Source organism: Callithrix jacchus, chromosome 2 (genome assembly GCF_049354715.1).
Source record: "Callithrix jacchus isolate 240 chromosome 2, calJac240_pri, whole genome shotgun sequence".
Classification (NCBI taxonomy): domain Eukaryota; kingdom Metazoa; phylum Chordata; class Mammalia; order Primates; family Cebidae; genus Callithrix; species Callithrix jacchus.
In genome coordinates, this window is record NC_133503.1 from 22,076,749 (window position 1) to 22,102,623 (window position 25,875).

The window sequence follows — 25,875 nt, forward strand, 5'->3', positions numbered from 1 at the left end:
AATCAAGTAGAAATGGACTTGGAAGAACTGAGATATGGGCGAAAGGTAACTTGAAATCATTTATTAGATGGATTGTTTGTCCAAAACACTTTGCTACCCTAATTCTGAGAAATACTATTGTACAACACTTGGCAATTATTAAAGTACCTACACTCTACAAATACCTGACTTATCAGACCCCTTGTAACAAGAATCTCCACATGAATAGTGTTGGTTATGTCAAACTTAGTGAAGCTTAAAAATGTTTCATTTGACTTTGTAATTAACAAAAACAAGCTTCATTAATGACAACAGTACAAATATAAAGTGGCAAGCAGCTAGCTGGCAGGTGAACAAAGCCAGGAAAAAGAGACTGGGTTGAAAAACATTATAATTATTCATTTTGGAGTTCAGTCCCTTGACTTTTGATGGTCTTTTTGAATTGACTGCTAGTGTGTGATATTTTTTGATGTAAATTCTTGTAATTTTAGGATTTCCCATTCTTTTAAAAACGCTTTTACTTTATTATTGATTGGTTCATACATAATAATTATACCTATTCATGTGGGTACATGTGATATTTTGATATATGCATATAATGTATAATGATTAAATTGGGGTAAGTTGAATAGTCATCACCTCAAACATTTATCATTTGTGTTGAGAATATTCTAAACTTTCTATTTTGAAATATATAATAAATTGCTAACTATAGTCACCCGTCTTGTGCTGTGGAATGCTACAACTTATTCTGTCTAATCATGTTTTCACTCCTTTTAACTTCTCTTCATCTCCCTCTCCCTCCTATCCTTCCCAGCCTCTGGTAACCACAATTTTACTCTCTACCTCCACGGAGTGAATTTTTTTAGCTCCCATATGTGAGTACCTAACTTCAGTGTAAGACCCAAAACTATGCAGCTATTCCAAGAAAACTATTTAAGAAAATGCTTGAAAATGTTGGTCTGGGCAATTATCATTATTTTTTTAAATTAAGACCTTCCTTCTATTTTTTTCATCGAAGAAAAGGGCATACTTTTCTTTCTTTATTAAGACGGAGTTTCACTCTTGTTGCCCAGGCTGGAATGCAATGGAACGATCTCGACTCACTGCAACCTCCGCCTCCCAGGTTCAAACGATTCTCCTGACTCAGCCTCCCGAGTAGCTGGGATTACAGGCATGCACCACCACGGTTGGCTAATTTTGTATTTTTAGTAGAGGTGGGGTTTCTCCATGTTGGTCAGGCTGGTCTTGAACTCCCGACCTCAGGTGATCTGCCCGCCTCGCCTTTCCAAAGTGCTGGGATTACAGGTGTGAGCCACCGCGCCTGGCAGAGGGCATACTTTTCAATGAAAAAACGTTCGAGATTTTTAAATGAGCAGATACTCATGCATTACTAGTGCAGCAAAAAAAAAAAAAATCAAAAGGAGGGAAAAATGTAAAAAATAGCGTGTGCCTCTTAACTAAAGAACCGTTAAGATACAAAACTTGGCTCTTTGCTGCCTTACCCTCACTGCCAAGAAGGAAACATTAGTTACATCGCCGTCGTGCGCATTGGAAGTTCGCTGTATGGAGCAGATGAGGACTGCTCCGAATTTCCATTCAAGTCTGACATTCTTTTGTCAGCCTTTGTGTAACCGGCTTTCCTTGCATTCAGAGGAAAAACGGTATGGAGGTGCTGATGCGAGGGTTGAGACGATTCCATACAGTATGGTTACCTCGATCGCAGCTCTCCTATGAGATTTGCTTCCTGGATTCTGAGTCACTTAAGCTTGCCCCTCACCTTTCCTGACCCTTTTCCGTCTCCCCTTAGATTGGAGAGTCTCCTCAGATTCTATGTCTCTGAAATTATTAGTGTTGGCAGCCACTGGGGCCATGGAGGGGTCTCGATCTTGAGTTCTCAAAGATCACCTTTTAAGCTTCATTCGGAACACGATACAGCCACAGAAGTCCTAGCCAGGAATCTCACGAAGACCTCAATACACCTGGAAAACCCAGCACACCCAATTCCGATGCTGCTAGAGACGTCACAAGCCGCAACACCCATCCGCTCCGGGCCCACAGCGAGCACACGCGCAGAACGAGCAAGCGGCCACCCAGGGATCGGGGCCATCTGCACAGCGGTTACAGTCTCGGAAAGGCCCGGCTTCTTCGTGGCTTTGAGGAGATCTCTCACAGCAGCCACTAAGGATTGGCACCCGAAGAGATTCAAAGGAAGCAGCCGCGCGGTCCGCAACGTACTTCCGTTTCAGACCACCCACTTCCGGTTTGTCAGCCGGTTCCGGTCCCGCCGTTCACTTCCGCTCGCTCTCGGTCTCACGGCGGCCGGTTCCTGCGTCCGCTGCCGCTGGTTCTGCCGCGCTCCAGGTGAGGGGTTGCGGGGCACCTTGGCGCGCTGCCCGTGGAGACGCCGTTAGGGCTCGGGGGCAGTGACTTTGCCGCCTGCGCGGCGTGACTTGCACTGTGGGCTGGGGATAGTGCCTGTCCTAGTCCGACGCCCAGGCCCCTGGCCTCGGCCCCCGCGACCAAGCTTGCCGCTGTCCTTCCATCCGGCCTTCTCGCCTGTTTCGAGGGGTTTTTGTGTTCCCGTGGGTTTTGCGTCCCCACACTTCATTACTCCGTCTTCTGGGGCTTGTCCATCTCTCCCCTCACTCTCCTTGTTGAAGGCATCCCGGCCCTCTTGGTTTTGGAGTCTCCACCTGCCTCCTGATGCTGCCCTGAATCAGTCAGTCAGCGCAGCCCCCGACACTGCACCACCTCGCAGTTGTTGTTGGCGTGCGATTCTCGCTGGGAGTTCTTAGTGCTTCCCGGTTACCTTTTGCTGGGATTGTTGAAAGTTAAGCTCCCATCAATTCCCAAAGTGGTGTACTTTTTACTGCTGTACTTCAAAGTTCCTTATTTGCCACTCTAGGTGTGTGGTCCGGGACAAGTTTAATTTCTTTTCAGGTTTCTCATTTGTATAATGAGGACAGCAGCTGTGGGTTCAGGATTGTGAAGATTCAGTAGGATAATTAAATTGTTTAGCATGTTATTCCATCATGAACACCATGTTGCGCTTTATAGTTTACAAAGTGCTGTCACAGGTATTACTTCATGCCTTAACACTACTGTCCAGTGAATATCAATAGCTTCATCTTGTGGTTGAGAAGACTGAGGCTGAGAGGTAAATTGACTAGGCAAAGTCAAGACAGTATGTTAGACAGAACTCCAACCTAAACAGCTATTCTTGACTCTAGGTTGACCGTTTATGTGTTCTTTGCTTGCTTGCTTTGGGTTTGATTGCCAACTTCACTCCTCCCCACACCCCAAATCATTTTTCAGTTTATAAATCTGATGGGATCTGAAATGATTCAAAATAACAGAATTGTGTGAGAAAGAAGGTTAAATGTCAAAGCAGAATAGCTCATGCATTTATATCACGCCGCTTCATAGATGTGAATGTCTTGATAATGATGAAATAAGGTTCAGTAACTTTTAAACAAATCTTAAGACTTATACATTTACGTTCATTTTTTTAAGGTGTTTGTTTTGTTTTGCTTGGCTCTTTTTTTTTTTTTTGAGACGGAGTTTTGCTGTTGTTACCCAGACTGGAGTGCAATGGCACGATCTCGGCTCACTGCAACCTCCACCTCCTGGGTTCAAGCAATTCTCCTGCTTCAGCCTCCCAAGTAGCTGGGACTACAGGCGCGCACCACCATGTCCAACTAATTTTTGTATTTTTAGTAGAGACGGGGTTTCGCCTTGTTGACCAGGAGGGTCTTGATCTCTTGACCTCATCATCCACCCGCCTCGGCCTCCCAAAGGGCTGGGATTATAGGTGTGAGCCACCGCTCGCAGCTTGCTTGGCTCTTAAGGCATTTGCCCACTTGGAATTTCCACTTGAGGGATAGGTGCTTCATAACTTTTTAAATAGTGCTTTATTAAGCATATAGAACCCATGCCATCTGGCACTTTTTTTTTTTTTAAGGATGAAAATATTGAAGAGCCTGGAGCACTGGTTCTCAAATTTGAGCATGCATCAGAGATGAGGAGGATGGACCTTGTTAAAACACAGATTCCTAGGTCCCTTCTCGCCACTCCTGATTACATTTCTACCAAATTACCACGTGAGGTAACTGCTGTTGATTGGTCCAGGGACCACACTTTGAAAACTGCTAGTCTAGAAGAGCAATGACTTGTTCAGGGTCACCTGGAACTCAGATGATCTCACTCCAAACTCTGCACTACTTCTTATCACAATATATGGGATGTTAGTTCTGGTTGCCTTTCTAGGTCTTTTAGGAATCATTTTTATTCTTACATCTTACAGAAAATATTTAAACTGTATTTCAGTTTAACTCAGAAGGTCCACTTCTCTTTTTATTGAGGATTATAACATTTGTTATAGTTCTGTCTAAAATGGAATACATTACCCTAAATTCACACACTTGCTATACATTTTCAGTAGAACGGTTTGTAAACATTAGAGTAAATATACATTTATATTGCATATTTGTATTCATATGAATAAATATAAATGTGAATTTATGGTGCTCTCTTCTAATTGGCCTGTTAGTATGAGACACTGTTTCCAAATTATTTTTGGATATTGAGATTAAAAATTTGCCTTCTTTGTTGCAGTTGGTCCTAATAGTTGCATGAAGAGTGCAATCAGATGTTTCAGCAAATAAGTGAAAGCATTGGAAATACCAATACTTTGAGATTAGAAAATTCAGTTCTTTCACCTGTGGGAGTAATGAGTTTATGAAAAGTAGAAAACTTTATGCAGGAAGAGACATATGTTTGGTTATTTATGTGAGTGGCAGCCACTGTATAATCTTGTGTGCTTAGATTTGTACCCGTGGGTTTTGTATTTACTGATTGATATGGTTTGACTGTGTCTCCACCAAAATCTCAACTTGAATTTTATCTCCCAGAATTCCCATTTGTGGGCGGGACCCAGGGGGAGGTAATTGAATCATGAAGTCTAGTCTTCCCAGAGCTATTCTCGTAATAGTGAATAACTCTCATGATTATCTGGTGGGTTTATCAGGGGTTTCCGCTTTTGCTTCTTCCTCATTCTCTCTTGCCACTGCTATGTAAGAAGTGCCTTTCACCTTCTACCATGATTCTGAGGCCTCCCTAGCCATTGTAGAACTGTAAGTCCAATTAAACCTCCTTTTCTTCTCAGTCCCAGGTATGTCTTTATCAGCAGCATGAAAACAGATTAATACAGTAAATTGGTACCAGTAGAGTGGGGCATTGCTGAAAAGATACCCGAAAATGTGGAAGCAACTTTGGAACTGGGTAACAGGCAGAGGTTGGAACACTTTGGAGGTCTTAGAAGAAACAGGAAAATGTGGGAAAGTTTGGAACTTCCTAGAGACTTGTTGAATGGTTTTGCCCAAAATTCTGTTAGCGAGATGGACAATAAGGTCCAGGCTGAGGTGTTCTCAGATGGAGATGAGGAACTTGTTGACAACTGGAGTAAAGGTGACTCTTGTTATGTTTTAGCAAAGGTACTCATGACATTTTGCCCCTGCCCTAGAGATTTGTGGAACTTTGAACCTGAGAAAGGTGATTTAGGGTATCTGGTGGAAGAAATTCCTAAGCAGCAAGGCATTCAAGAGGTAATTTGAGTACTGTTAAAGGCATTCAGTTTTATAAGGGAAGCAGAGCATAGAAGTTTGGAAAATTTGCTGCCTGACTGTGTGATAGGAAAAAAAAAAAAATTCTGGGGAGAAACTCAAGCTGGCTGCAGAAATATGGGTAAGTAGCAAGGAGCCTAATGTTAATCCCAAGACCATTGGGAAAATGTCTCCAGACCATGTCAGAGACCTTCATGGCAGCCCCTCCCATCATAGGCCCGCAGGCCCAGATGGAAACAATGGTTTTGTGGGCTGAGTCCAGGGTCCCCATGCTGTGTGCAGCATAGGGACTTGGTGCTCTGTGTCCCAGCAGCTCCACCCATGGCTGAAAGGGGCCAACATCTCACAGCTTGGGCTGTGGCTTCAGAGGGTGGAAGCCACAAGCCTTGGTAGCTTCCATGGGTACATAGCCTTGGTATTGAGCCACGGGTACATAGAAGTCAAGAGTTGAGGTTTGGGAACCTGGGCCTAGATTTCAGAAGATGTATGGAAACACCTGGACGCCTTGGCAAAAGTTTGCTGCAGGGGCAGGGCCCTCATAGAGAACCTCTGCTAGGGCAGTGTGGAAGGGAAATGTGGGGTCGGAGCCCCTACACAGAGTCCCTACTGGGGCACTGCCTAGTGGAGCTGTGAGAAGAGGGCCACCATCCTCCAGACCCCAGAATGGCTGATCCACTGGCACCTTGTGCCGTGCGCCTGAAAAAACTGCAGTCAATGCCAGCCCATGAAAGCAGCTGGGAGGGAGGCTGTATCTTGCAAAACCACAGGGGTTGGAGCTGCCCAAGACCATAGAAACCCGCCTCTTGCATCAGTGTGACCTGGATATGAGACTTGGAGTCATAGAAGATCATTTTGGAGCTTTAAAATTTGGCTGCCCCACTGGATTTTGGACTTGCATGGGCCCTGTAACTCCTTTGTTTTGGCCAATTTCTCTCATTTGGAATAGCTGTATTTACCCAATACCTGTACCCCCACTGTATCTAGGAAGTAACTAGCTTGCTTTTGATTTTACAGGCCCTTTGGTGGAAGGGACTTGCCTTGTCTCAGATAAGACTGTGGACTGTGGACTTTTGGATTAATGCTGAAATGAGTTAAGATTTTGGGGGACTGTTGGGAAGGCACAATTAGTTTTGAAATGTGAGGACATGAGATTTGGAGGGGCCAGGGGTGGAATGATATGGTTTGGCTGTGTGCCCACCAAAATCTCAACTTGAATTATATCTCCCATAATTCCTACATGTTGTGAGAGGGACCCAGGGGGAGGTAATTGAATCATGGGAGCCGGTCTTTCCCATGCTATTCTTGTGATAGTAACTCTCATGAGATCTGATGGGTTTATCAGGGGTTTCCGCTTTTACTTCTTCCTCATTCTCTCTTGCCACTGCTATATGTAAGAAGTGCCTTTCACCTTCTGCCATGATTCCGAGGCTTCTCCAGCTGTTACGGAACTGCAATGTCCAATTAAACCTCGTTTTCTTCCCAGTCTTGGGTATGTCTTTATCAGCAGTGTGAAAACAAACTAATACACTGATCTTTGGTACCTTAAGTCTTCTATGTTCAGCTGAAGAGCCGCAGTTGTGTAGGGCAAGAAACACAAGATTTAGTAGGAAGACCTGTTTTCTAACTAGCTATGTGTCTATATGGAGATTATATAACCTCTCAAAACTTCTGTTTTCCTTAATTGTAAAAGAGTGGAAACTTACCAAATTACTTTCTCTAATAAGATTGTGTAATTTCAATTCATAAAATATGAAACAGTGGCTATTTACTATTTATTTGGCTCAGTGCCTGAAACATAGTAAGTTTTCAGTTTAAAAAGATTTTTGTTTAACCAACACTTAATTTATGTAGTGTTTACTAGGTGTCACTCAAATGTTAACTAATTTAATCCTCATAAAGAGCCCTAAGAAGTAGGTAGTATCCTTATCCCTATTTTACAGATGAGGAAACCTAGGCACTGAGAGTCAAGTACCTTCTCAAAGTCAGATAACTAAGTGGAAGAGAGCTGGGATCTGAACCCAGGTTATCTGGCTCTAGAGTCTATGTTCTTAACTACACCACACTACCTTTCAAATGTTAAATGAATGTGGATAGTCTGTCATGGAAGAAATTGCCTGTAGCATAAACTTGACCAAATACAGCAGGAGGAATAGATAGCTCATAATTGCACATTTCCAGTTGAACAGAGAGTATTAGAAAGTAGTAACTAAGCAAAAAATTAGGAGTGTGGAGAATTTGAGTGCTAGTATCTTTTGGTGTTCTGGTAGCACTCTTGTATGGACAAAAGTTCTGTCTAAAGTGGGCTCAAACTTAAAAGTTTGTCTTCAGTGTACAGTATCTATTTTAACTTATTTGCTTTTTGTCTTCCTTTCCAGGTATTTTTTTTCCTGAAGGACAGCTGCTTCCTCATATGTTTCAAGAATGGCTCTCCCTATCATTGTAAAATGGGGTGGACAGGAGTATTCAGTGACCACACTTTCAGAAGATGATACTGTGCTTGATCTCAAACAGTTTCTCAAGACCCTTACAGGAGTGCTTCCAGAACGCCAAAAGTTACTTGGACTCAAAGTTAAAGGTAATTCAATTACTCCCCACTTCAGATTTTTCGCGTTGAATTTTTAGTATTATGAATTTTAATAGTTGTTTTGAATATAATCGTTTAATAATTTATACTTGCTATTTGTTGTTTAATACATCTTTCTCTTTGGAGATTTCTTTAGCAGAAATATTCTTAAAATTGTTTTAGTGGTAAAAGTAAAAATATTAAAGTGTACTAAAAAATACCATGATTATTAAGATTACTTTTGATGTTTTAGACAGTTGGTATTTGCTTGTTAAACCTTTGGCACAGAAGTCCCAGACTCATTTATTTTCTGACATCTACCTTTTAGAACAGTGTTTTCATTGTACCGTGGGCCTTGTACTCTTCCCAGATTATCTTTTCTGTTTCTAAAGTAAAGATGACATTTAAAAATTATAGGCAGCTTTCATATCCAGTTTAAAAGGGATTTTTTTAATGGTGTTTTTGGATTATCATATCATTGAAGAGTGAGTTTTCAATAATAGTAAATCTATGATTTTTTTACGCACTCTTCCTGGAAAACAGTAATTTTCATCTTGAACAACAGAATAAAACATGAATTAATTTTGTTTAGGTAGTTGAATAAAGGTGTTCATCTAAGATAGAATTGGGGAGAAAATAACCCTTGTAATTAATTTTGACTTCTCAGTGTCTTACATCTGACTAATTTAGTAGAAACAATTTGTTAATGTAGGAAAAACAGAAACAACAAAAATTGCTGTGACATCTGTACCGAACCTTTTAATGTTAGGGTTTTGTATAATGGAATAGTGAAACCAGCACCTGAACTTTACTGAGAAAACAGTCATTTGCTTGTATTGTAGGCAAACCTGCAGAAAATGATGTTAAGCTTGGAGCTCTCAAACTGAAACCAAATACTAAAATCATGATGATGGGAACTCGTGAGGAGAGCTTGGTAAATGTTTACTTTTTGTTACCATTTGTCCGTTTGAAGATATGATTTATATTACACTATTGTATCATAGTTTTAATTGTGGTAAAATTGTCAGTCTACCAATCAATACAAAAATAAAACCTGCATCGTGAATGTGGAATTAACTGTGTAAGTATAGTAGTAGCGCAAATGGTCAAATTTAACATGGTGAATCTGCCCCGGGAGACATACATAACAAATTATTAATTGTGGAAATTTTTCAGTGTGGGCTTAAAAGACTCTGGAACTCAAATTGTATCTCTTACTTGATTTCTGTGCTATGCATGTATTTGTTATGTTAAGGATAATGTGGTAAAACAAAACTTTTTCCATCTTAATAGGAAGATGTCTTAGGCCCACCCCCTGACAATGATGATGTTGTTAATGACTTTGATATTGAAGATGAAGTAGTTGAAGTAGAAAATAGGTAAGTGCTTTTCGCTTTAGAAAAGCGGTTGTCATATGAGAAAAAGTGAATATTTCATCTAAGTATATTTTTTCCTTTAGAGAAGAAAACCTACTGAAGATTTCTCGCAGAGTCAAAGAGTACAAAGTGGAAATTTTGAATCCTCCCAGGGAAGGGAAAAAACTTTTGGTGTTAGATGTTGATTATACACTGTTTGGTAAGTCAGTTAATAATGCTTTTCATCTTCTGTTACCCACAACAACTTTTTTTTCTTTTTCTTAGCAACTCATGGTTCTCCTTAAATACTTGAAAACTTTTATTACAAAAGTAAATCACTCATAGTAGAAAATGCAGATAAGCAAAAAAAGGTCATCTCTAATCCTGATAGCCAAAGATGACCACTCTTAATAATTTGATATATGTCTTCTAGACTGCTTGTAGCTCCTCTTTTTCTTTTATTTAATAACAGATTGAACATTTTCTCAGTGAAATATTACTTATTATGAAATATATGTATTTCATAATAAATAATATATATATATATTAGGCCAGACAATATTCTAGTTTATGGATGCATCATTTAACCGTGTTATTCCCTGTCGATTATAATTAATTTTTTATGAGGAATATTAAAATCATTTTTGATATTTTATCCTTGGTTTCTTATTTAATTATATTCAAGCAGATTCTTTAATTTAAAATTTCTTAGGCCGGGCGCGGTGGCTCACGCCTATAATCCCAGCACTTTGGGAGGCCAAGGCGGGTGAATCACGAGGTCAAGAGATCGAGACCATCCTGGTCAACAAGGTGAAACCCTGTCTCTACTAAAAATACAAAAATTAGCTGGGCATGGTGGTGCATGCCTGTAGTTCCAGCTACTCGGGAGGCTAAGTCAGGAGAATTGCTTGAACCCAGAAGGCAGAGGTTGCGGTGAGCCGAGATCGTGCCATTGCACTCCAGTCTGGGTAAAAACAGCAAAACTTCGTCTCAAAAAAAAAAAAAACTTCTTATGTAGGCCAGGTGTGGTGGCTCACATTTGTATCCCAGCACTTTGGAGGGCTGAGGTAGGAAGATCACTTGAATTCAGGAGTTGGAAATCCATCTGGGCAACATAGCAAGACCTAACTCTACTAAAAACTAAAAGTGTTAGCCAGATGTGGTGGTATGCACCTAGTCTCAGCTACTTTAGGAGGCTGAGGTGGGAAGATCACTTGAGCACAGATTAAGGCTTCAGTGAACTATGATCATGCCACTGCCCTCCAGCCTGGGTGACAGAGGGAGACCCCGTCTCAAGGGAAAAAAAATGTTTTATTTTCATTGAAAAAGAAAGATGTTTCTTTTATGTCTGATGTTGGCAAGAAATAGTTAACTTCTGATATTGGAATTTATTTCTAATCCTGAACCTAAAATATAAGTTAATGTACAGTTTTAAAAAATTTAATTAATTAATTGGCCCTATCATTTTGAAGAAATGTGATTGTATCTGCAAGGTAGATGACTAAAGGTGAGTATAAGTGGACATAGTTTGTTTTTCATTATAAAATAACATCTAAACTTCACGGACTAGGTGAGAAAAAAATTTACAGTTTACTACTTAAGCCTGAATTTTCAGTATTGCTTTTTGCAAATTGAACAAAATTGATCAAATAAAATTGGATATTAAGGATTTTAAATTGTGTATTTTGAAAGACATCTTTTTGTCAGCCAGTGTAATTCATTCTAAAGCAGTTTGCAATGGAATGTTTGTATTGCACTTCATAATATATTACATTTTATAATAATTGGTATTCGATATTTGTTCATTATAGTAAACTAATAATTATTTATGATCAATTTTCTTTTAGACCACAGGTCTTGTGCAGAGACTGGGGTAGAATTAATGCGGCCATATCTTCATGAATTTCTAACATCTGCTTATGAAGATTATGACATTGTTATTTGGTGTAAGCTGTAGTTTTTTTGTTTAGATTTCTGTGGAAATAAGGTTGTTCCTTATATTATTGTGCTGTATAAAATGTGACTTAAAATGAGCTATGTTTAAATATGAAATAGTTTTCATTTTTTAGCAGATTTCTAAAATGAAGCATGTATCACAATATAAACTTAAACTATATTTGCCAAATACCAGTGAGATAGTTAATTTAAGCATAGGACATGAGTACATTATAGTATAAGAATAAAAATGGCTCATTTTCCCAATGACCCCACCTTGATTAGAAGTTTTTCCTTCTCATTCTTTTTTTTTTTAACTAGGAACATAACTTTAGGGTCTTGCTGTGTTGCTCAGGCTGGTTTCGAACTCCTGGGCTCAAGTGATCCTCCTGCCTTGGCTTCCCAAAGTGCTTGAATTACAGGCATGAGCCAACGTGCCCAGGCTTTCCTTCTGCTCTTTGCTGTGGAATTCTTGATGCTTCGGAATATTTTCGTTTTCTCCTTTTTTCCTGACTCCAGTTTTAAAATACTTGGAGAAAGGTGTTTAAAAATAAATCACAGTGAAATAGTTCTCTAGAAATGAAGGCAACTTGAATTACTTAAGGAAATAATAATATATGGAGTAAAGCAATGACATTCAAATTGTGGTCTATGGACCATTTCAAGAATGTACAGGTCTGTGATAAGTTACTGAGTTTGCTTCAAGAATTAAATCTACTGTAAAACTAAGCACACTATTCAGTTCAATTAACATTTTTTTGGTAGCAAGATTTTCTTGAAAAATGAAGCAGTGCATTGATTTACATCCCTCCTCTCCAGAAATATTTAAGTTGCCATTTGGCATGTCATAAGCAGAGAAGAGTTATCCTGACTGATAGTCCCATCAAGTAAAGGTGCTACATTTAATTGTACTAGGTCTTTGAGAGAAACTATGTCGTTGTTATAGTCTGTAAATTCATTTTATATTTTTCGTTGTAATCAGAGTACTTCCATTGTTTGTGATATGTGAGTTCCATGTGAGTTCCTACCTGTTAGGATTAAAATTATAGTCAAAATATGATACAATTTTCTGGTTTAGTAAGGTACAGTGAAGAAAGCTTGCTGGTAACAAATCTTTATTTAGCAACTTTGACAGCTAAGATGATATTTGAGAAAAAAGTTTATCCTCTAAATGTTATTAAACTAGACTTATAAATTAGAGAACTTTTACAATCATATGTTTAATTTATTTTTACAAACTATGATATTTTGTGGTACTTCATTAGAAAGCATACTTCACTTTGGAACTAAGTAGACTAGGATTTTAATTCTGGCTTTGTTCTTACTACCTGACACTGGGTAGGTCACTTAATCTCTCTGAGCCTGTTTTCTCATCTGAGAAATTAAGATAACCAAAGATATATTACAGGTTTTAAGAATAGAAGTATCAATATAGCAACTAGTACCATGTCTGACATATAGTTACTTAGTAATTAGAAACTTATTAGCCGTTTTGTGAGTCTTTTTGTTTTTAATCTGATAATTACAGATACAAAACAAGTACTGAATTAAATTTTTTTTGCTGTCTTATGATTGTTTTCATCAGAAATACAACAGTATTTAAAATTTTAGCTCAACTGACCAGTTTTGTATGTAAGGTGATTTTTCTGTTTTTTGTATGTGTGCATACTAAAGATTTTTTATTGTGAGAATTCATGTTCCTCTTTTGCTTTTGAAAATTATACACACAGACACTTCAAAAATTAAAATGCTTTTCGTCTTTTTAAACATTTTACATGGTTATACCTGTATAATTTAGTGCAGTAAACCAGAAAAGCACATAAAGATGAGGATTTAATTTTAGTATCAATAATCATGAAGCTGGTTAATATCTCAGCAGCTACATGATGCAGATATACTTTATGAATTTGTCTCAGATTTCTTGTTACAAGCCACTAGATTCAGTGAGCTTCAATTTGCTAAGACTGACAAAATGCAGATTTGTATTGAACCTAAGTAGCCGGTTTTCAACATAAACTTTTGACACGTAACAGTATGCTTATATTGACACTATGTATACCTGCACATTGCCTGGAAGTAGGAACATGGAAAAAAGTGATCCAGGCACCCAAGTTTAAGTTTGGAATTGGTAGAATGTCAGGGCTGGTTTAATAAGGGAGTTTAGGTCTTGATTTATAAATGTCCTAGGTTCAGAGTTGTTTTGAGCATGGGTTACCTGTATCTCATAGATAAGAGTTGTTTAAAATTTATTCTGTCTTGAAGACACACTGAAATAAGTTTACTTCTATCAATATTTAAAAGAAAATTATCGTAAATATGTTAGGGACTGTTAATTGTGTTGCATTTAAACTTTTAGTTTTGCTTAGAAAACTTATTTATACAGAGTTTTTTAAAAGAAATTCAAGCGTTTCATATGTATTGTATTATCATTCCTCATGTTTTAGCTGCAACAAATATGAAGTGGATTGAAGCTAAAATGAAAGTAAGTGTTAGAAAGCACTCCATTTAAAAATATTTTGAAACTGCATTTGTCTTGTTAAAAGTTCTAGAACTGAAATAATTTTATTCTTATTGGAGGGCATTTAGTAGATAGATAAATGCCATTACTGGGAGTAGAGGTGTGTTTAAAGTGTGTTTAATGAGTGGATTGCACTGAATCTCTAAGTCTTTTTTAAGAAAAAGTATAACTAAGCTTATTCCCTCCCTCACCTCACATTCTTCCTCATTTTACAGTAATACTTTATTTTCCTTCTTTTTCTCTGATGTGTGTAATACTTACAGAGGCACTGTTCTCCTAAAATGGTAATTTAGGAAGCAATCTGTTTCTAGTTTATTTTCCTTGGAAAATTTATTGACTTAGCTAAGTGAAACTAAAATAGTTGCTAGTTAGTTAGCAAGATGTAGTGGCCAGTGGTGTAGAAAGTTGGCATTACCAGAAATTGCAGGTAGAATATTCAGAAAATCTGAAATTTTCTGCATTATTGTGTTTTAACCTCATGAATATTTGTGTTTATAGGAGCTGGGAGTAAGCACAAATGCAAATTATAAGATTACCTTCATGTTGGATAGTGCTGCTATGATAACAGTGCATACTCCAAGGAGAGGATTAATAGATGTAAGAAGTCATTTTATTTTTATTTAATGACATGACTATTTTCCAGTATACTTTTTATATTTATGCTGATGGAATAAATTAAAGAAAGAGTGTAGAGATTAATCTGAGTGAATAACAAAGTGGTTGAGTTTTGACATAGGAAAATGTATTTAAAGTTAAAATATTTTAATTTTAATGATAAAATTAAGGATCTTGAAGCAGGACTGTCAAGAAAGGAACTTGTGATTGTGGGTAATTGACCTGTGTTAATGACAGCACAATGTTGCTAGGCAGAGTAAGTGAGAAAAATACTGAATATTATCAAGGAAGATACTAGAAACAAATGAAAACACTCACCCTGCCCTGTATGAAACTGGTAATAAAAGCAGATGCATCACGATGCATGTACTTTGGGGTGATGCTAGAAAATAGCAACAACACTCAGAGAAAAGGGTTGAGCTAACAAGTTATTTTAGTTGTCAAGTAACTACTCATATTAAGTACTGTCTGAAAGGCCCTGGGATAGGCATTGTTGGGTATAATGAGATGAGTGAGACATAGTCCATACTGTTTGAAAGCACCCAAACTACTAGCCCAGCTGGATAGTGCACAACTGTAATCCCAGCTCCTAGGGACGCTGAAGCAGGAGAATTGCTCAAACCCGGGGGGGGGGTGGAGGTTGCAGTGAGCCAAGATCATGCCACTTCACTCCAGCCTGGGCAACAGAGTGAGACTCCATCTCAAAAAAAAAAATAATAAAGTAAAAATAAAATAAAAGCACCCAAGCTAATCGGAATTGAGGAGAACTTAGGTTGCTAGGAAACCTTAGAGTATTAACACCATCAAAACCATAAATAGGGTGATTTATGGGCATGGGAACTGGTTCTATAAAGAAAATACTGCATGTATCGGGGGAAAAGATAATTTATTATATATATATACATATTATATATATGAAGTAAAATAATACCAAGACTCTGTCTCAAAAAAAAAAAATAGGGAAATGTCAAACATCATGTTTCTAACAGTGAAAAATTAAAGGAATAAAAATAATCCTTAATATCCAGCAATAGGGAATTGGATATATACATTATTGTTATGTATATAAAGGAGTGCAGCTTGTCATTTGATGTAGTAGGATATGTAATGATATAGAAATTTTCATACCATGTTTAAGTGAAAGTATTTTAGAAAAAACAGTATTGTATGCCATTACAAAATAGTTTTTAACCTTTGTTTGGTTCAGGATTCCCCTTAGGTTAACAAAAAAAGCCTGTCAACTCTCTGAGGCTGCTCTTGTTTATAAAAATGCCTAGAGGCAATATATCATTATATTGAGTTGTTATCCTTGGTACTGACTGGATTATTGATGATTTAAAATGTTTCTTTGTGCTTTTATGCATTTTCAAGTTTTTCTGTAGTTAGCAATATTACTTATCTAATTCAGAACAAAGTAGACCGTGTTTTGGGGAACATACGGTGCTTGACCTAATTACCAAATGACAGCACTTTTTAAGAGGATGTAGGATTTTTATTCTGGATGTCATAAAAAGTTACCTCTGTTGTCATATTTCTTGAGGCTTTTGTTAGCTAAAAGTCCCCAAAATACGGCTTATTGTATTAGTTCCTATGTATTTGTCTTCATTTTGTTGGGGGTGCAGTGGTGGTCTGTTTTAATATTAACATCAGCAGCAAAAAAAAAAAAAGTAAAATTTTAATAACTTAAAATATTTCATTAACATTTTTTGTAGTAGGCAGGACAATAGGAAGGAAAAAACTTTCTCCAAATTAAAATAAATTATAGGAGGAAAAAAACTTTTAAGTCACAACCTTTATCACCATTTATTAATTACCACTTATGAATAATTTATTCTTACATTCTATTCGCATATCATAAAGTTTCTGTTTAGCAAAAGTAATTTTCTAAAAATTAATTTAAAACATTTTCTGAATGTGTAATACATTCACATGACTTAAAAAAAAAAAAAGTAAAGTACATAACGAAAAGTCATCTTTCACCTGGTGCCTAGCCGCTTATTCTCTCTATAGGCAGTCAGTCTTATTTCCTGTGTGGTCTTACAGAGGCTTTACACAAATAAGACTGTATAAAATTTGTCTCTTTGAAGCTTCAGTTTAAGAATTCAGAAATAAGAGTAAGAATTTGTAAAATACGGTACTTCCAAAGTTAAGCAAATCCCCTAGAAATTATGCACCTGTGCCACTGAGTTAAAGACAAAATGAATTTTTCCTCTATAAAATATTTAAATTATCAATTGAAAGAGCCAAATACATTTTCTTTCACCAGGGTGTTCTAGTTCTAAAAGCAGACTCCATGTGACTCCCAAGTTTTGAGAGGGATGTGTTAACCAAGGAAGTCATATGACTGCATAGCAGACATCTAAACAATTACCTTGGACTTTTTAAAATTAAATAATTATTTACTTTTACCCAAAATCTTTATGTTAAAATTATGGAAAGTTTTATAATGGATTTAATAGATTTAGTTGAATTGGACATGAACAAACCTTTCAGAAGTTTGAGCATTGCAAAATGCATTGTGCTCTAAAGTGGGCTGCATTTAATGATTACTTCACACCTGTCTTACAGGAGGAAAGGAACGCTTTGGCATTGTTCTGCAGGGCAGTGTGCAATATCTCTGCTTTTAAGACAGGATGAAATATTGATAAAATTTGAGTTAAATCTAAACTTTTATTCTAAGGTAAAGCCTCTTGGTGTTATATGGGGAAAGTTTTCGGAGTTTTACAGCAAGAAAAACACCATTATGTTTGATGACATAGGGAGAAATTTTCTAATGAACCCACAGAATGGACTAAAGGTAAGACATGCTTTTACTCGTCATGTGCTCATGTAATCTGGACTGGGTGGTAGAATTTTTGTAGTAAACACTGTTGAATTTCATACATTTTAGGAAGTATTATATTCTTTTGTCACAGGCAAGAAAAGTTTAAGAACAATTTATATAAAGATTGAACTTTGCCTTTTTTGCATTGATGTCTCTGTGGTTACCCAGTTCATCCAAGTGTTTTATCTTTAATTAGCTCTGTGGGAGCAACATGGGCTTCCCAACAGAGAGCAACACGGGCTTCCCACTTTTAGCATCGAAAGTGAAATCGTTAGTCATTTTTTTAGGTATGCGAATCTTGGCATTTTAAACGTTCTGGCTAGCTTGAGAAATGCCAGTAAGGGTACTTTGCTTTTTCTTTTTAAGCTGAAACTAAAGAGGTTTTTGAAAATTCCTAGAGGGCAAGTATAGATCTTAGAGTTAGAAAATGCCAGAGCCAGAAGGAACCACAGTCATCTTGCCTACCTTCTTAACTTCAGAAATAGTCTAAGGTTGAAGAAGTTCCTGACTTGCCCAAGAATGTGTATGTAACTGGCTAATGACAGAATTTGAGTTAGACTCTAGTGACTTGGTTCCTAGGTCAGTGACAACCCTAGCATGCAATTGCATGCAATCTTATGTGACATTTCATCCTGCTAAGAGTATAAAATCGGTAAGAGTAAAATTTGAAACCTAAAATTTTCTGGTACCCGGCCAGGCGCGGTGGCTCAAGCCTGTAATCCCAGCACTTTGGGAGGCCGAGGTGGGTGGATCACAAGGTCAAGAGAATGAGACCATCCTGGCCAATATGGTGAAACCCCGTCTCTACTAAAGATACAAAAAATTAGCTGGGCATGGTGGCGCATGCCTGTAATCCCAGCTACTCGAGAGGCTGAGGCAGGAGAATAGCCTGAACCCAGGAGGCGGAGCTTGCGGTGAGCCGAGATTACACCATTGCACTCCAGCCTGGGGAACAAGAGTGAAACTCTGTCTCAAAAAAAAAAAAAAAAATTTTTTTTTCTGGTACTCATAGTTGGTTACACATTGGTACAATATGAAAATGGAAAAGATAGCTCTATACTATGGTACTATTGCATATGGAGTCTCCATCTGAAGTGACAGTCCTGACACAGAGATATTTTTGTTATCAGTCCTAAACTTTTCTACTAGCTGGGTTCTTAGTGATTTTAAAGACAAGACAGAAAAACCTCAAGTACATTTTTTAAACCTTTCTTACAGACTGTTGATTTAATTTTTTTGTGTGTGCAATGAGGATATTTTAGGGGCAGAATGCTAATCTAGGTAGTGAATTGCCACAAGTATAAAAGCTGTTGACTTGAAAGAAAAGTGGTTAGGTTGTCCTTAATGGTTTCTGTTTAAGGCCTGGGGAGAAGTTCTTTTCTTACGTATACTTCACCAGGTGTAAGGTACAAAAATGTATTCCTGAGTCTTGAGAAAAAATGTGATGGGTGTAAACCTAATTGTCTGTGAAACTAATGGTTATTTACCTGTTCTTCCAAGAGAACCCTCATGATGGTCAAGGAATAATTTTTGAGGAGACCTTTAGCTTTTAAAAAAAATACAGGCCAGGCGCGGGGGCTCACGCCTGTAATCCCAGCACTTTGGGAGGCTGAGGCGGATGGATCACGAGGTCAAGAGATTCAGACTATCCTGGTCAACAAGATGAAACCCCGTCTCTACTAAAAATAAAAAAATTAGCTGGGCATGGTGGTGCGTACCTATAGTCCCAGCTACTCAGGAGGCTGAGGCAGGAGAATTGCTTGAACCCAGGAGGGCAGAGGTTGCGGTGAGCGAGGATCGCACCATTGCACTCCAGCCTGGGTAACAACAGCGAAGCTCTGTCTCAAAAAAAAAAAAAAAAAATACAATCATTAGTTTCATGTTTGTTTAAAAGAAACTTTGTTTTCCTAACCAACATTTGAGCTCTATTCATCTCTTGATGCAGAGAGAGATGTATTATTGTAAATGTCTAGTTCTTCATGTTACTTTATAGTAGGGTTTTTAAAAGACTGTACTCAGTAGACCCACTGAAGGAATTCCTAAAAATACATATGTTCCCATCCTCCAAATTCTAATTATAGAGGTATATTTAGACACTACACAGATGGTCCTTGTGTGTCTTTTATTGAAATCTCTTTTTTATAAAATTAATCTATCCAAGATAGCACTTCATGAAAACCTCTTTTAAGGTTAAAGATTAAAGGTTGAGATTAAGATTAAAGGTTAATATGAAGGATCTGCCCACATTGGCATAGAAACAGGTGCATTTTTTTGTTGTTTCTTGAAACAGGGTCTTGCTCTGTCACCCAGGCTGCAGTGCAGTGGCGTGATCACGGCTCATTGCACCCTTGACTTCCGTTGCTCCAGTGATCCTCACATATTAGCCTCCCAAGTAGCTGGGACTACAGGCGCACGCCACCACACCCGGCTAATTTTTGTATTTTTGGTAGAGACAAGGTTTTGCCATATTGCCTAGGTTGGTCTCGAACTCTTGAGCTCAATTGATAAGCCTGTCTCAGCCTCCGAAGTGCTGAGATTACAGGCGTGAGCCACTGTGCCAGCCCAGAAACAGTTCTAAAATGGAGAAATATTCTTAAATACTGTGTTTTGTTACCATGCTTTCATAATGCGCTTGGTAGAAATCTCAAAGATTTCATGTAGATCTTAAAAATAAGACTGCTTATTTCTTAAATAGTTAACTTCTATTTAAACATAAGCTTGTCAGTCATAAGGTCTGAAATATATGAAAGGTACTGTGAATATGAATTTAGTATTATACTAAAAGAATGTGAATATTGGTCATGGATAAAGCAGCTTATCGGCTGAAAACTCCACTTTTGTTATCCAAGGAAATTATGATATAGGAGAATTCAGCCAATCTAGGCAATTTTCAGTTTCTAAAAATGCTTCCATGACCTGAGAAAAGAGGATGGTTGCGTGTCCTTCTAGTGATCACTTAGATCAATTTTGAAAGATGTACAGTAAACAATGGCTATACTAGAACAAGTGAAGTCAATTAGGTGAATAGATTGTCACCCTTAATTTGTTTATTTTAAATTTTAGAACCAGAGTCATTGGAATATTTTAGTTTTGTTGTTTAATAGTGCTTAAGAGCAAATGTTTGGAAAGTAAAAATAACTTAGCAGAGCCTTGGGTTGAAAATCTTACTTACTAGCCACCAACCCTGTAATTTCCGGCTGTTTAAATTTGGACACTATGGTACATTGTATATTAATTGTTGAAAAGTTAATTTGTTGCCGTTCAGTCTTTAGGAAGTGAATGAAGGAATACTTTAAAACATAACCTTATTGCCCAGGATTGTGGAGAAGCTCATTTCACTACATCTTCATATCATGCCTCTGTTTACTCCCATCCCTAGGGCCTAAGCAAGGCCCTGTAAGGTATCGTCTTCATCCCCTACATTCACTGCTGCTGTGAAACAGCATTGCTGCACTACAGCAGAGAAGTGGGATCTCCCACAAATGCTGATTTCTGAGCAGACTCCCTTTGACAGCTCTGACTGGTGCCCTTCAGGCAGTGTGGGAACCAGCTAACAGTGTGGAGGTCACTGGCACCAAGCTGCTCTGATGAGAGTGGAACAGGTGGGAAAATTTTCTTCTGTCCGTTTCAGACTGGTGGTGTTTTTCCATTGACAGAAGAAAAGTATGTAGAAAATACTTAAAACCTTTCCTACACTTAGTAGATATGATAGTAGACTCCTTTGGGCTCACTCCCTCTTGCTTCTCAGTAAGTGACAATGATTAACTATCATTCATTTTTCAGTGTTACTGTATAAAATTAACTAATGACCAATTTGAATTTTCTCCAAATCAAAAGGATATATTAATACTTTGCTAAGTATGATGAAATCAGTCCTTACATACGTGCTTTAGGAATATGTATGATTTTTTTTAAAAAACGATAACAGAAAAATTCAAATATAAAAAAACTATATAGAATTGCTTAACAAATCCCCAAGGGGTGTCTGATTCAGTTTTAAGTTAGCTTATTAATTCATGTTTGCTCTATACCCTACTTTTGTCTCCTTAATATTTTGAAGTAAATCTTAGCCATATCATATTATCGAAAATTAATTTAAAATTATCAAAAGACTGTTTTGAGTTGTATAAAGATATTGAGGGCCGGGTGCGGTGGCTCAAGCCTGTAATCCCAGCACTTTGGGAGGCCGAGGCAGGTGGATCACGAGGTCAAGAGATCGAGACCATCCTGGTCAACATGGTGAAACCCCGTCTCTACTAAAAATACAAAAAAAAATTAGCTGGGCATGGTGGTGCATGCCTGTAATTCCAGCTACTCAGGAGGCTGAGGCAGGAGAATTGCCTGAACCCAGGAGGCGGAGGTTGCAGTGAGCCGAGATCGCGCCATTGCCCTCCAACCTGGTTAACAAGAGCGAAACTCCGTCTCAAAAAAAAAAAAAAAAAGAAAAGAAAAGAAAGATATTGAGCAGATGCCTTTTACAAAAAATCAAAATTCTTTATTGAAGCTATAAAATAAGGAAAAGTGCATAAATTTATAGTTTAATAATTGTAAAGATAATTATCGTAAAACATTTTATTCCACTAAAAAAAAAATTACTCATGATTTTCCTTTCCAAAGATAAACACTATTACCATCTTGATTTATAGTCCTCTAGTCTTTTCTAAGCACAGATGTTTGCACAAATCTAAAGACTGCATGTAAACATGTGCATGCATAGCACCGCCACTCAAGTCAAGATACGACATTCCTTACTAATTGCAGCCCACCATCTCGGTCTGTTATTCTGACTTGTATGGTTTGAAGTAATCCTTTTTAAACTGTTTTCATCATAAAATAGGTCAGCCTTAAACCTTGGAAAATATGACAGTTCTTTTTATGGAAAACTCTTGCATAATTAAACATGATTTTAATGGAGAATTTAACAATAAAGAAAAATGCTTATAATAAAATGTAGAAGGAAACAGGTTATATAAATGTATAATGATATCTCAGCTATATAAAAATTTAATAGAACAATAATAAAATAAAAATTATCATTGTGAAAATTTATCTCACTTTCCTGTTAGATCAAGCTGGTATTTGGTTAAATATTAATAAAATAACATGAATGAAATTTATTAGTAAGAAGCAACTAGAATGATAGGAGGTGGGAAAGGCTAATTAGTTTTGCAAAATAGAGTAGCTATATGTAGGGTTAAAGTGCTGTAAGAAAGCTGATGTTCTTAGGTTCAGACTGAAAAGATAATGTTAGGTAAGATAGGTGGGAAAGCTTGTAATTTGCATAGTAAATATTATACATGACTTTCTACTTAGGCTAATATCAAATCATTTTTAGTATTTATGTTCTTGGTGATATTTTAGCCTCATTAACTCTAATTGAAATGTTAGTGTAGATTTGTTAGTTTTCCTTATCATAATTGTGATGTGTTGAGTAATGTTTGTTTTCTAATAGATAAGGCCTTTCATGAAAGCTCACCTAAATCGAGATAAAGACAAAGAACTTTTAAAATTAACTCAGTACCTCAAGGAGATAGCAAAATTAGATGATTTTTTGGATCTAAATCACAAATATTGGGAAAGGTAAGTGTTAATTGCTTATTTATTTTCTCTTTACATCAATGATGAAAAAATTATCATTTTCATCAGTGACCCCAGTATATATATACATATATATATATCTTAATTTTTATTGAAAATAGATGACTTATAAAAACGTTTTCTCATTCAGTGATCTCCCCCTTGAAAGTATTTTTCCCTTTCATCTTAACCTCTAACTTGTTTGTAAACACATCTCTTGTAAGCCCTTTAATAGAACTTGAGAGACTAGCATATGTTTGTGGTGCTGCCTGTAAATTATTTTGTGATGCTAGGTAGGCTACTCCTTTATGAACCACATGGGAATGTAATTTCTCCTCTCATACTTAACATAATGTCAGGATAAAATAAAACACATGTAAAAATGTATAAATAGTGTTTAAAATTACAAGTAACTTGTGTGTAGCAAAAACATTAGAAAACTTTATACCACTGAAAAAAACAATTACTCATAATTTTCCTTTTTAAAGATAACCACTGTTACCATCTTGGTATATTAGTCTTTCAGTCTTTTTTATAAGCTCAAATATATCCACAAATCTATATAGACATTGCATATAAACTTCAAGGTTTTGAGACGGGGAAAAACCCCTGGAGAAGTGGGAGGTATTACTGTGTATTACAACATTTTGGGGGGAGTTAGGTCTTTAAGGATCTGGTTCTAGTAATACATTATCAAAAGAAACTGTATAGTTGGGGAGGGATAACATGGGGAGAAAGGCCAGATATAGGTGATGGGGAGGAATACAGCAAACCACACTGCCATGTGTGTACCTATGCAACAATCTTACATGTTCTTCACATGTACCCCCAAACTGAAAATGCAATAAAAAAATAAAAAATAAAGTATATATTTGTTTGTGTGTGTGTGTGTATATATATATATATAAAAGAAATAATGTAATATAACACTTTGGCTTTTCAGATTCCACTTTTGACTTTTCAGATCACTTTGACACAAGTCTTCTAAGAGTCTATAATCCTAATAGGAAAATAAAGCAGACATTTTTATCCCCATCTTTAAATTGCAGATGATGTAACTTAGTCAATGGAGATAGCAAATGCTTAGTGCAGTGTCACGAAGTAAGCAAAGTATACCATCAAAACGTGTCCAAGTTTGCCAATTTTAAGAACTCTTTCCCCACCCCCACACCACCAATTTTGGTAGTTTGTAAATGTGAGAAATTGAGATCGTTTTTAATTTAGTGGTAGATTTCTACCAATATGAAAAATATTTGTTTGCTTAGTAAATTAATGTCATATCCTTTACACTCTTGATAAAATACCTTTAGCATCTTTTGCCTACTATCTTGATGTAAGAAAAATAAGATCTTTATGGAGTTTCAGCTATATTTGGAAGCTAGGATAGTAGTTAATACAGTTACTTTCACATTGGAAGTAAGACAGTGTGGAATTATAGCTAATGAGTACAGCCTCTGGATCCTTGTTTTGAATCTGGGCTCTTCCATTTTCTAGCTGTGTGAATTTGGGCAAATTGCTTAACCTCTTTGTGCCTGTAAAATAGGAATAATACTAATGGAAACTGCTCAGAGCTGTTGTGAGGACTAAATGAATTAATACATGTACTTAGAACCATGTGTGCACATAATCAGTAGATGTAAATGATTATTAACAGTACTTACCTTGAAATGTTTTGTCATTAGAATAAACTTCTTTGGGAGGGAAGTTAGGTTATCTTCATGAATTTATCATGATACAGCTTTGACATCTTTATTTTATTTCTTGCAGATATCTCTCAAAGAAGCAAGGACAGTAGTTTTAAGTTATACTGGCAATTATTGAAGATACTTAAGATCCAGGAACTTCTTGCTTTTATGCTAGAAATCATTATGATAGTGCTGGACACTGAAGCAAATACCATATTGCTTATACTTGGTCTTCCAGTTTTTTGTAAATTTAATTTTATATTTTTTGAAGATTATAGCAATATGCTAAAAAAAAAATGCTTTTGTCCCCTATATGAATATTCTGTTACTCTTGAAAAATATTTTCTCCAGGGTTGGATTCCTTCCTTGTCCCCCAACACACACAAAAAGTGGAGAAAATGTATACTCAACAGTATCATTTTGTGACTTTGGAAACAAGTTATGTTTTGTATTTTTGTTTCTTTGTGTTATTGTCTGACTAAAATCAAAGACCAAACCCATGTTGAAACTAGTGCTTTTCCCTTTAAAACCAAAAAAAAAAAGTTTTTAAATAAAGAACCTAGTTTGTTATGCTTAAAATTACCAAGAATTTTTTATTCTTTTGTCATAAACACAGTTTCTCTTCTGTATGCCACTAGTTAAATTTCTGAATTCTGAATGGTCTCAGTTAGGCCTGTATGTGTATACATGTTCAAGTAAAGCTGGAAAATATCAATCTTTGATACAGCTGTGTCCTAGTATGAGAAACTGAAGACTGAAAAATAAAAACTAAGGAACAAGAATGAATCTCTTTTCAGTGGCTAAGTAGAATCTCCCTAAAACCATTGTCATAAAAGCAGTTAAAGGCAATAGATTTTTAAAAGGGACATATCACTGATTCATCCCTAAAAAGCATGAACAAAAAGTTTTTGTTCTGTTACAGCTATATCTTGTCTAAGTGCTAACACTGTTTCAGTGAAAATACCTAGCCATAAGATTAAAAAAATATATTATTTGCAATGCTTAAGCCTGCAGATATGTAATGTGACCACTGTTTTGTGTTGACAGTATTGCTTTATACAGTTCTTGTATTTAAAAGGAATTGATCCTTTTAAAGAAACTTGGTGTATATTGTTTTTACAGGACGAATTTCAGTGGTGTAAATAATAAATATCTTTTCTTAAAACATTGGTTATCTGTTCTATATTACTGCAGATATTA

The 25,875-nt window shown here is 36.7% G+C and overlaps 2 protein-coding genes and 1 pseudogene across 2 annotated transcripts in view; 1 reads left to right on the forward strand and 2 right to left on the reverse strand.

Annotated features, from left to right (window-relative positions):
- Nucleotides 1–1,681, reverse strand: part of LOC100388635 (solute carrier family 38 member 8-like) — a 31,460-nt pseudogene extending 29,779 nt beyond the window's left edge.
- The window catches only part of RNF145 (ring finger protein 145), a 111,567-nt gene extending 109,381 nt beyond the window's left edge, over nucleotides 1–2,186 (reverse strand). The window contains 1 exon segment of the mRNA XM_002806589.7: nucleotides 1,485–2,186. The gene's annotated coding sequence lies outside the window, so the exon portion shown is untranslated.
- A 79-nt stretch (nucleotides 2,187–2,265) lies between these two features.
- Nucleotides 2,266–25,840, forward strand: UBLCP1 (ubiquitin like domain containing CTD phosphatase 1). The gene is made up of 11 exons (XM_002744107.7): nucleotides 2,266–2,343; nucleotides 7,979–8,178; nucleotides 9,009–9,100; nucleotides 9,460–9,545; nucleotides 9,626–9,741; nucleotides 11,369–11,467; nucleotides 13,901–13,938; nucleotides 14,473–14,571; nucleotides 17,270–17,386; nucleotides 22,866–22,993; nucleotides 24,758–25,840. The coding sequence occupies exons 2-11, from the start codon at nucleotides 8,025–8,027 to the stop codon at nucleotides 24,783–24,785; spliced, it is 957 nt and encodes a 318-aa protein (XP_002744153.1). The 5' UTR covers nucleotides 2,266–2,343; nucleotides 7,979–8,024; the 3' UTR covers nucleotides 24,786–25,840.
- Nucleotides 25,841–25,875: the final 35 nt, after the last annotated feature.

Excerpts from the sequence above, each read along its gene's own strand:
- UBLCP1 (XM_002744107.7), top strand. The coding sequence starts at position 8,025 with ATGGCTCTCCCTATCATTGTAAAATGGGGTGGACAGGAGTATTCAGTG. Across the intron at positions 9,546-9,625 it reads GTAGTTGAAGTAGAAAATAG|AGAAGAAAACCTACTGAAGA; the intron begins GTAAGTGCTTTT and ends TTTTTCCTTTAG. Across the intron at positions 17,387-22,865 it reads ACCCACAGAATGGACTAAAG|ATAAGGCCTTTCATGAAAGC; the intron begins GTAAGACATGCT and ends GTTTTCTAATAG.